Raw genomic sequence first — 12,010 nt, 5'->3', positions numbered from 1 at the left:
GCACAGGGTTGGATTCCACCACGGCAATGCTGATGGTCTATCACGAACACACTGCCTGGCATCCCAAGTAGCCCAACCCTATGGTGTTGAGCGGGGGGTGGGTGGATATGTGATGGGGCAAGGCGAGATGGCTACAGTAAAGTAGTGAGGAACAGGTATGTTAGCCCCAGGCTAAACAAATCCCTGCTACCATGGTAACCAAATGACAGTTGCTCCAGGTTAATCAAGACACCTGGGGCCAATTAAGATCCTTCTAGAAGGCAGTGGAGATAGCTCCATTGATTGGGACACCTGAAGCCAATCAAGGGCTAAATGGAACTAGTTAAACGCCTCCCAGTTAGTCAGTGAGGCGTGCATGTGAGGAGCTGGGAGCAAGAGGTGCAAGGAACTAAGGGTGAGAGGGTGTGCTGCTGGAGGACTGAGGAGTATAAGCATTATCAGACACCAGGAGGAAGGTCCTGTGGTGAGAATAAGGAAGGTGTTTGGAGGAGGCCATGGGGAAGTATCCCAGGGAGTTGTAGCTGTCATGCAGCTGTTAGAAGAGGCACTATAGACAGCTGCAATCCATAGGTCCCTGGGCTGGAACCCGGAGTAGAGGGCAGGCTCGGGTTCCCCCAAAATCTCCCAACTCCTGATCAGACACAGGAGGAGCTGACCCAGACTGTGGGTTCCACCACAGGGGAAAATCACTGAGGTGAGCAAATCCACCAATAAGCGCAGGACCCACCAAGGTAGAGGAGGAACTTTGCCACACTACTTATATTAAATAATTGTCTGACTCCTGCCCCATAATTTCCTGCAACTGAAGATTTAAATAGTTAAAAATAAAAATGAATAAAGCTTAAAAATACAGATAGACATTATTCCCTGAATTCTGGCATGCCATTGTATATGACTTTACCCGCTCATCTTCAGATTTAAGTAAATAGTGCTACTCATGTGAATAAGACAACCATATTCTGGCCTACTGAACTCCAGAAATGTTCTACTTTGTCCTATAATTATTTTATAGTGCAGAGTTCATGTTGTCTTACTTAGATTGTAAGCTGTTTGGGGTATGGACTGTTGTTTCGCAGAAGAAGAAAGCAGAAGAAGCATTCAAAGAGATGAACCTATTTAGATAGGAGTAAGGCTAGAAGAAGAGTAGAGGTGAGTAAGTGCAGCATGGGGTTCAGACACTACCTTGCACGATAGTCATCGTGGCAGATATGACAGTATCCTGTAACATCCTAGACAAATGTTACTGAATTATGGCAAACCATATTGAATCAAGTTTAACATATTTAGAATTTGTTGTATTAAAAATGCAAAGGTTTTGTACTATTGTAGGATTGCATGGAACTTCTTTAGGAGTAAGACATGAATAATCCAATCTCTGGGAGAAATTAGGAAATGGAAAGGCCTTTTCTGGATGAGACATCTGAAGTGCATGCCCTAGGACATTTTCTGTGGGGGAAGGACTGAAAATGATCCACCTTGAATCCCTCTTTTTGAAGCTGCACTTTGAGCACAGACTCATTGTTTGGCTGATTACGTAGTCAGGGTCTCTTCAAAGAGCCAAACAGGATAAATGAGTAACTCATAGAATACTATTTCACTAGGGAGGGTGGTGAAGCACTGGAATGTGTTACGAAGGGAGGTGGTGAAATCTCCATCCTTAGAGGTTTTTAAGGCCCGGCTTGACAAAGCCCTGGCTGAGATGTTTGGGATTAGGTCCTTATTTGAGCAGGGGGTTGGACTAGATGACCTCCTGAGGTCTCTTCCAACACTAATCTTCTATGATTCTATGAGTCTATGAGTCTTTCTTCTTCTGAGCTGAAAGTATGATGAACTTTGAACCACAGAAAAACCTCTGGGTGGGGGTGAATGACAACTTCAGCCAGAGTCCATGTTGCAGCTGAGTGATCTCTGGTAAGCTTGTTGTGTAGGTTTTCTGAAGTGCTATTACCTTAAGAATAAAATATACTTGCTCAGAATGAGCTATCTGGTAACTTACAACTGTATCAATTATGCTGTGTACCATCTCTGAGGAGAGAAGTGAATTAGGTCTGTTAGTCAGATGTCTTTTTGCTCAGAATAACACAGTGAAGGCATGGAACTGGTCAGCCTGGAAATATCCCTGTCGGAAGGGAGAGAGATACGGCTCTCCACCCAAGAGAAACAAAGTCTGGGGAGCTGGAAGCCTGAGAGTGGGTGCCCTGGCTGGACCATAGAAGGGGAATTCATGTGCTGCTGTCCTAAACTGTAACCATCATTTTACAATCTGCCCCATATAAGGGGCAAACCAAATTAATCATACCCTCACAGTTACCATCTGGTTCCTGTTTGAAGGGTTGGTTTACTTCATGTCCACAAGAATAGCATTCTTTCAACTCTGCTGTCCTGTTGTAATTATACTGCAACAAAGTCTATATGGTTTGTATGAATACTGTGTGAGCTTCATTTTCCCCTATATGCTGCATGATTAATTAGGTGGTGGGACAGGCTGTTTAATCTTTGTAGAGACCCCTAGAAGAACAGTTGTGATTGTCACCTAGCTGCGTGGGCCCAGACAATGGCTGGACATTTCATAACTTAGCAACTGAGGGCCAGAGGGGCCCACCCCTTGCAAGAAGCCAGCCAGCTGCAATGTATTGCAGAAGAAAGAGAGAGGTGGAGGCCAGATTAACAGTTTTGCCCAGGGAACACAACAAAGGATGGAAGAGTGGCAACTGGGCATGACCGAGGGTGGGCTGCTGGAAACAGGGCAGTTTCCTGGATGCGGTGTTTAGGGGAGAACCAGGCCTCTGGGTCTGTCTCAGGTGGAAGTTGCTGTAACTTGCTGGTTTCTGTGCTAACAAGATCTGTTCTACACTGTGTTCCACAATGCTGACTGAGAGTCACTGATGACTGTGAAAGTTGGATGCATGGCCCCTCGGGGGGGGGGCATGTAAGGCTTTCCCAGGTGTCCCATTCAGGCAGAATCACTGCGAGGAGCTCATGGCGTGGAACAGGGGTGCTGAACACTCAGAGATCAGACCCAGAAGCTGTTGAAGCCAAGAAGGAGTCCCCAGTGAGAATGTGCCCTGTGTCACACTGAAGAGGGTCCTGCATGAGACTCACTCAGAGCTGGTCCAGAGCACCGAGCCTGTGCACCTGTGACATATAATCTGTGCCTAAATACCTGTCTGGTTTACTGACTGACACTGAGACAGGATGCCTGAACCACCTGGGCTCCTTTGATAATCCAAGCCTCAATGCTCAAGCTTAAACACTATGGAGAATTGCTGAAGGACTGACACAGCATTGGGTTACTGGTAGCTTGTTACAGAGAGTGATATTCAGGGATCTTGTCCCATGGGAATAAGACAGCATTTAAACAATTCTCAAGAATCAGCTCTTTGTCTTGGAGTCACATAAGGAAAGACTGTTTGCTCCACTCCCACTGAAAACAATAGATGGGTTCCACTGCTGTAGGTAAAAAATATGTGACAACTTTAGCTGCTGTATCGGAAAAGCAGATAGACAGATTATATAGACAAATCAATAAATAGGTACCTAAGCAGACTAAGAAAACAGAAAAATACCAGGTCAGAATTATCTCACCATATTTATGATCCACATTTAAAAGGCAGGTGAGTTGATTCATAATTTTATTCCTTTTAAAATTTTTTTTAATCCTTTCCATTTGCAAGGACCAAATTCTGCCCCCCTTATCAAGAGATGGGTCTCTCTGTAGAGTCCCACTGTCTTCTGCTTGGCTGCTGCAGTTCACTCACACAGAGTTAGTTGCACCACAGGGGCCATGGCTGGCAACCCAGCTACTACTTGAATCTCCGAGCTCTCTTTCTCAAGGCAGCAAATGGCTTTCATAACATTAAATCTTTAAGGCTAAAAAGGAGAAAACTACTGTCTAAAATATATTCCCATGAGTCACCAATAAATCCTGGCCCTGAAGTGTCCCTGTAGCTTTGGGTAGTCAGGAGGTTTGTTAAATCCTCTGCAGAATTCCTGCATTTTAGGGGCTCAAATGCACTCGTACTTCTTTGACTTTCCTTCAAATTCTCACAGATTAAGAACGCTGTCTTCTGGAGGTCACTGATCATGATGTCTCATTCTCATAATGTATTCCTGAGATGCTCATTTGTAACCTTAGGAATCACTCCAAGTGCTCCAATGATCACGGGGATCATCTTTGTTCTAGTTTTCCATAATTGTTCCAAATCATGTCAGAGTTCTTTATACTTTGCTATCTTCTTTTCTTGTTTCTTTTTCATGTTGCTGTCTGCAGGTATGGCAATATCAATTTGTGATACTGGCAGACCAGGTGCCAGCTCATGTCAGGTCCCCTAGGCCTCACTGAACACTAAAAAATGCATAGCAGGAAACCAGAGTGGCTTACCTGTATGTTAGTTTTATTAAAATAGACATTCGAATTTTAAGAATGTCCTTATTGTTTAGACTTTATGGTATGCTTGTAGGATGTTGCATGTACCAATCCTACTTATAATATCTGCATCCCATGTTATAAGGTAATGTTTAAATATTTGCTCTGTAACTATAAATATGTTTGCTAAGACTGTAAATCCCCCACAGTCAGAGGAGAAGCATTACTACATGTGAAATGCTAGTTAACACTTCTTGTGGTAATCTCCTCTCCAACAGACATCAGACAAGCAATTGTGGACAAAAAAAGATTTTGTTGATTGCTCCCCCCACACCCGTGAAGGGTATATGTGCACAATCCTGGATCCCATCACAGCTTCAATGTTGGGGGAAGGGATTAAAAATGCCTGTTGAGGAGAAATTGGTATCCCTGCACTGCTTGAACTCAGCAGGGCAACAATTTCTAGGCCTAAGCAAGGGGTCCCCAGCTGTTTAGCTTAGGTTAGCCCTAAAGGACACATAAAGTTTACTTACTGTAAAAGTTTCTATTATCTTTTGGAACCTCATTTGTGTGTGTATGTTACCTGCTTTCACCTTGTAAATATCTCTTTTATTTCCTTTTGCTAGTTAACTGTGCTGCCTTTTTTCTCAGGAGGCACCGTTCTATCACAAGTTAGCTCTATCCAGATATTTTTGCCAGAATTGTTGATAGAAGTTTCCACAGAGTTGGTAAACACATGAGGGTCTAAAATTCATGGGATCACTGTGGCCTTCTTTCTTTCTTTCTTTCTTTCTTTTGGTATGAGAAGAGTTGTCCCTGCAACCATCAACTTTGGATGTCCATTCTTCAAATATTTATTAAGTTGTTCAAGTAATGAATAGTGGAGAGTTGTTATGAATTTCGGCCAGATTCCATGCTGGTGTGGGTGCTTTCCAACTTTTCATTCCTCTCAGTACCTCAGCTATTTTTCTTCTTTAATATTTCTGTGTATTCCTCTATGGTGTGCTTTTTAATTTTTTGTCTCACATTTTAAATTCAGTCTGCTATCTGATTATGTTCTACGTCGTCAGACCACAGTTCCTTCCAATAACACTGAAACACTTCCACATTATTTATTGGCCCTTTATTTTTTCCTATTCTGCCTTTAATGTTAATCAGATCAAATAATCTCCTAGAGTCTCTGGTGAAGTCACTGTTCTCCTGACATTAACAACTTTGTGCTAAATATCTTTCTAGCCTATAACTCCAAGTGATCAGCTTCTCTTTATGTTGTTCCTTGACAACTCTCATATCCCTTTTATTCAGATGATATTTCATCTTCAGGTCCATTTGCTGCTCTTTTTTCTTCAAATGATTTTTCTCAAATTCACCCAATAATCTTGTATCTGAATGTAAAACCTTAATCTTCTCATTGAAACTTCATTTTGATGGAGGTTATTGAATATAGATAGTTTTCCAGTGGTTCACATCCTCAGCTGGTTTGATGTTAAACCAGTGAAATTCTACTGTGAGTGTATCATAAATTGTACAAGTCAACTGGCTAATACTTGCTGGTTTAACTCCACAGCTTCTTTGAGTACTTTATTACGTGCTTGCAATATATCATCCAGTCTTTCCTGGTCTACAAATTTCATACTTTGTGCTGGTTGGTGCTCAATGTCTCTTACACTCCACATGATCTCTATCAAAAATCATTCTTATTTCCCATACTTATTCAGGTGCTCTTTCTCTCATATTTGTCCTAGATATGTCTTCTATTTATGTCTGTTATTTATCCTGTATCATTGCTTCTACCAATATGTTTGCATGTGGTTCAGCATGACTAAATTTCCTTTTCAGGCTTTCAATCTCTATTTGTGTAAATTCTCCTCTGTGGAATAAAATTTGGAGTCGTCCATTGAATCTATGCCTAGTTATTTCTTTCTACATGTTGTCATTTCTCTCCTTTCAGTGCTGGAGCATTTGTTTCCTTCAGCCTCTTTCTTCCAGTTTTGCCAAAAGCCAACTTCAGATCTCTTCTTGGTTCTTTTTCATTCTCTTGTTGAAAATGTTCTCCAGTTTTCCTGGATTGTTTTGAGAGCTGCATTATATTGACCTGGGGGAACCCACCTCCACATATCACACTCTGTCGGGGGAGAAGGCTATCTATCAGCTAAGATCTTCTATCTTCTGAGGTCCCCTTAATGGCATGTATACTAATTATCAATTTGCCTGGATTCTCCATATTGGGTTAGGTTGGCAGGCTATATCGCGGTGGGTGCCCAACCAGTATTTCTAGGCCACAGGGGTTTAGTAGTAGTAGTAGTAGATTTATTGTTAGTAGTAGTGGTAATATTGAAATCCTAAATATTTTAATAGGGATCGATCCAATCCAATCTAAAAAAAGGCTACAGAATGTAATAGACAAAGCATAACTACTTATAGAATTGGTTAGATCCCCAGTTGGTGTCAATCAGCTATAGCGCCACTGGAATCAATGCAGCCAGATTCCTAGCTTGTATAAAATTGGCCATAGCGCCTTTGAAGTCAAGGGGCCAAATCCTCAGCTGATATAAATCAGATGCAGTTCTGTGGACATTAGTGGGACAGATTAAAGAGATATTAGGCCACAAATAGAAAGTGACAAAATGAATGACTTTATAGCCTGCTGAGTAGAGCACTCATGCAGGACACCGGGGATCCAGTTCCCCTATTTCAATGCCTCTGAAATTATTTAACCACAGTGGAACAACTTCAACAGGAGAGACTAAGCGAGGCTCGCATCAGACTGTTCCATAGTCCCTGCTGAGAAGGGATTTTGTGAATACCAGTGGATGCTGACTCCGGGATTTAGGTGCTCAAACTGGTAATTAAGTGCCCAAATCCTTTTGTGTATCTAGCCGATTTTGTCTATGTAAAAAAACAATTTCAAAACTACTTCTCTCTGTCTCTTTCTTTAAATTTTGTCTATTAAAAAATTACCTGATGGAATAGGGCTCTCTTTACATTCATCCTGCTGAGCCGATGATCTCCACATGCCATTTCAATTTACTTTTATGATCTATGTTAATTTCATTCATTTTTTTTCTGTTCTTCCAGGTCACAATCTTCCTGAATAAGTGTCAATGGAAAATCAAACCACGGTGACTGAATTTATTCTCCTGAGAGTTTCCAATGAGCCATATATGCAGATTTTCTTCTTCCTGGTGTTTTTAGTTATTTACCTAATCACACTGATTGCGAACATGATGATCATGTTGGTGATAAGAGCTGATTCTCATCTTCACACCCCCATGTATTTCTTCCTATTCCATCTATCCTTTGTTGATATCTGTTATTCCTCAGTCACGGTGCCTAAAATGCTGATAAATTTCCTGTCAGATCACAGAACTATTTCTGTCAATGGCTGTATTGCCCAGATGTTCTTCATCCTCCTCTCAGCTGGTACAGAAGTTTTCATTCTCTCAGCAATGGCTTATGACCGCTATGCTGCCATCTGTGACCCATTGCATTACATTGAGACAATGAACAGAGGCATCTGTGTTCAGCTGGTGAGCGGTGCATCGGTAATGGGCTTCTTAAATGCCCTGGTTAACACTGTTTTTGCCCTCAAGTTGCGTTTCTGTGGGCCCAATCAAATCAACCATTTCAGCTGTGAGCTCCCTCCTCTATTACAACTGTCCTGCACTGAGACCCTCACTAATCAAGTGGTGCTTCTTACTTCTGTTGTGGTATTTGGAGCAAGCTCCTTCCTCCTCATCCTCATCTCCTACATTCACATCATTTCCACCATATTGAGGATTCGCTCTGTGGAGGGCAAGCTTAAAGCCTTCTCCACCTGCAGCTCCCACCTCATTGTGGTTGGCTTGTTGTACCTCACAGCTTTTTTCCAGTACATAAAGCCCAGCTCAGTCTCCTCTGTGTTTCTGGAGGAAATGGTCTCCATCCAGTACAGCATCTTGACCCCTATGTTAAATCCCATCATCTACAGTGTGAAAAACAAAGAGGTGAAAACAGCTGTAGTGAAAATATTGGGGAAATTCAAATTTCTCAAGTAGTGGTGATGTATTTTTTTTTAAGTCAGAGACCATAAAACTGTAGAACTGTGGATAACTACTGTTTGGGATGTTCTCATCTCAGCTATTTGACTAAAACTTTGGGCCAAAAGTGCAGCTGGTTTAAATCAGCATGTCTCCTTGAGCTCATCAGACCATATCTCCACTGGGTACGAGAGTCAATGGAGCAAAGGGGACTCGATTCTGGGTGAGTTCTCTCAGTACCAGTCTCCAGAGTCATACCTTTTCTTTCTCTGTCTCTCTGTCTGGCCCACTGACTTCAGTGGAGCTATGGTCAATTTAAACTAACCAGGGATCGGGGCAATTGTATTAAAAGAACATGTTTTTCTCTTGCTTTGTGTAATTCTTCTACTTCTTGTATAACAGTAATATCATATTGGACTGATCCCTATGAAACTCTCTAGAATTGTACACTAATAATAGTAATAATAATAATTAGTAGAGCCAAAGGATCTGATGTCCTACTAGGGAAAAATACACAAAGGGACTTGGGCTTGAACAGGAGTCATTGTGTGACACATATTGAAATATCCCATATCCCCCCACATGGGAATTGGGAGATGCCTGTTTAAATATGTTCCCCTGATCAGGCACTTGAACTGGGGGTAACCCACACTCCACAGGAGCTCACTAATCACTGGGATAAAAGTTATGAGGGATCTCCTCTTCCTAAGTTCTTCTTCTTCTCCCACCCTGCCTCATCCCAGCTTCTTGCAAAAATGTCCTTAGGTGCAGTTAGAGGGTTCCCAGATGAGAATCCCAAGTAGTAGGAGATGTCTCCCTGCAGGGGATAGAGGAACTGAATTCTTTGATAGTAGCAGGGTTTAGAGCACACTCCTCTCCTCAGCAGCTCTCATTGGCTAGGGAACTACCTATAAAGCTGGCTTTATTTAATCCCATTCATAGATACTTACCTCTCCCCAGTTATTGTGAAGGGAGCCTGAGCACCAAAACCAGGCTGTGGAAACCCAGTGATTTTCCTGGCAGCTAAAAATTAGTCATTAGAAAACCTATGTCCCTTTGTGAATCCATCCCTTGGTGTAAACTGATGTAGTGCCATTAAGTCAATGGAGCTAGGTGGATTTACATGAATTGGGGGTCCAACCCACTGTGTTCATATACTAAGGTGATTTTGTTCCCTTCAAATTTCACTCACCATTGAGTTGGAAAGACTTGTTTATCTGTGAGTTTCCACTCAAGCCCTAAACATAGTAGGAAGTAGTGCTGGCACTCTGCACCCAGGTGAAATACACCCTTAGATGCAAAACCCCAGCTGGTGGAAATCAGTGTAACTCCACTGAAATTAACAGAGCTACACAGACCTATGGAAGCAGAGGATCTTGCCTCAGTGAACAAAGATATGATTCAGAATCACCTGTTGCCAATGTTTGACTTAAAGGGATATGGCCGGGAGTAAACAAATAGTCAACCAACAGGTTATTTTCAACTGATTCCAAGGGATTTAGGTTCCAAGCTCCTATTGGATGAGAAAACTTAGCCACAGAGACATGCCCAAAGACAGCCAGAACGTCTGTGGAGGGAAAGACATTGAAGCCTGTCTTCTGCCTTTAACCACAATACCATTTGTGTGCCCACTGGAAGTCCCATATCTTTTTCCCATGCCATCCTAGTGCTGATAAAATGCTCTCCTTGCCCATCTTAGTGCTGATAGAATGCTCTCCCTGTCCCAGCTAACAAAGACACACCACCCTCTACTTTCATTTTCACTAGGGTAATGTTTTCTTTCACCTTCTTTACAAAACAAGGAATATAGAGGGTTGAAAAATAGGAATATTTCACTGAAAATCATGCCTCTCTTTCTCATCAAAATTCAAAACTTTTGTAGCCAGCTCATTGAATTAAAAAATAGCAGGACTTAGCTACTCCTGTTTCCTGTTTTTGATAGGTATTCTGTGACCTTGCTCACTCTGTTGGACTGTAAATCCCATAGGACAGGAATCATGAGTACTACTACGTTTCTTAGTTTTCTCATTTTTTTCCAATCTGAAAGTTTGGTTACATTGTAATAGAAATTTTCTGAGGGAAAATTTAGAAGAAAAATATTTGATTTTGTGTAGGAAAAAAAAAAGATTTCTTTTCAATTTGACCTCTCAAAAGGAAATGGATTTTTGTATTTCAAAAGGTCAAAATGAAATGATTTTTTTTCATTTGGAATTGGCATTTTCAGTTTAATTGACAATAGAATGGCTCACCTCAATGTCATTTTAAGTCAAAATATTCATTCAAAATAAAAATTTGCATTTGAAATGGACACTTCAAAAGGAAATTTTTGTTTCATGGAAAAATGCCCAAAGGAAATGTTTAGACATTTCTGCATCCAAACATTTTAGGACTTTTCATCTCATGACAAAATTGATATTTCAACTTTTTGGCCCATTTTGGGGTTAAAACAAATGTCAAAATATGGATTTTCCTGTGTGATGGGAAAGTCTTTATCATCTCGTTTGTTTGTACACTCCCAAGCATAACAAGCTAGGTTCATTGACTTGTGATTGTCTAGTCTGATCTCCTGAAAAAGACAGGCCAGAGAACTTTCCCAAAACAATTCCTAGAGCAGATCCTGCCTTACTGTATTATAAGAAAGAAAGAAAGAAAGAAAGAAAGAAAGAAAGAAAGAAAGAAAGAAAGAAAGAAAGAAAGAAAGAAAGAAAGAAAGGCGGGTTTCTCCCACATCTTCATCTATTTAAGCTCTTTGTCTGTGTGACAACTAGGACATGTAAAAGCAGCAAAGAGTCCTGTGGCACCTTAAAGATTAACAGACATATTGGAGCATGAGCTTTTGTGGGTGAATACCCACTTCATCAGATGCATGTAGTGGAAATTTCCAAAAGCAGGTATAAATATGCAAGCAAGAGTAAGTCAGGCTAGAGATAATGAGGTTAGTTCAATCAGGGAGAATGAGGCCCTCTTCTAGCAGTTGAGGTGTGAACACCAAGGGAGGAGAAACTGCTTTTGTAGTTGGCTAGCCATTCACAGTCTTTATTTAATCCTGAGCTGATGGTGTCAAATTTGCAGATGAACTGAAACTCAGCAGTTTCTCTTTGAAGTCTTGTCCTGAAGTTTTTTTGCTGCAGGATGGCTATCTTTAAATCTGCTATTGTGTGTCCAGGGAGATTGAAGTGTTCTCCTACAGGTTTTTGTATATTGCCATTCCTAATATCTGATTTGTGTTGATTTATCCTTTTACATAGAGACTGTCCAGTTTGGCCGATGTACATAGCAGAGGGGCATTGCTGGCATATGATGGCGTATATTACATTGGTGGACGTGCAGGTGAATGAACTGGTGATGGTGTGGCTGATCTGGTTAGGTCCTGTGAAGGTGTCGCTGCTGTAGATATGTGGGCAGAGTTGGCATCGATGTTTATTGCATGGATTGGTTCCTGAGTTAAAGTTACTATGGTGCAGTGTGTAGTTACTGGTGAGAATATGCTTCAGGTTGGTGGGTTGTCTGTGGGCAAGGGCTGGCCTGACACCCAAGGCCTGTGAAAGTGAGGGATCATTGTCCAGGATGGGTTGTAGATCACTGATGATGCATTGGAGAGGTTTTAGCTGGGGACTGTATGTGA

General features: G+C 41.5%; 1 protein-coding gene across 1 annotated transcript; it reads left to right on the top strand.

The window, feature by feature from the left end:
- The first annotated feature begins 7,470 nt into the window (after positions 1–7,470).
- On the top strand, positions 7,471–8,403 carry LOC117886181 (olfactory receptor 1009-like). The gene has a single exon (XM_034787842.1). The coding sequence runs from the start codon at positions 7,471–7,473 to the stop codon at positions 8,401–8,403; it is 933 nt and encodes a 310-aa protein (XP_034643733.1).
- Positions 8,404–12,010: the final 3,607 nt, after the last annotated feature.

The sequence above is a fragment of the Trachemys scripta genome, chromosome 12 (genome assembly GCF_013100865.1).
Source record: "Trachemys scripta elegans isolate TJP31775 chromosome 12, CAS_Tse_1.0, whole genome shotgun sequence".
NCBI lineage: Eukaryota > Metazoa > Chordata > Testudines > Emydidae > Trachemys > Trachemys scripta.
This window is presented reverse-complemented; position numbering and strand designations above follow the sequence as displayed.

Bases quoted from the DNA above. Each gene is read 5' to 3' on its own strand.
- LOC117886181 (XM_034787842.1), top strand. From the start codon at position 7,471: ATGGAAAATCAAACCACGGTGACTGAATTTATTCTCCTGAGAGTTTCC.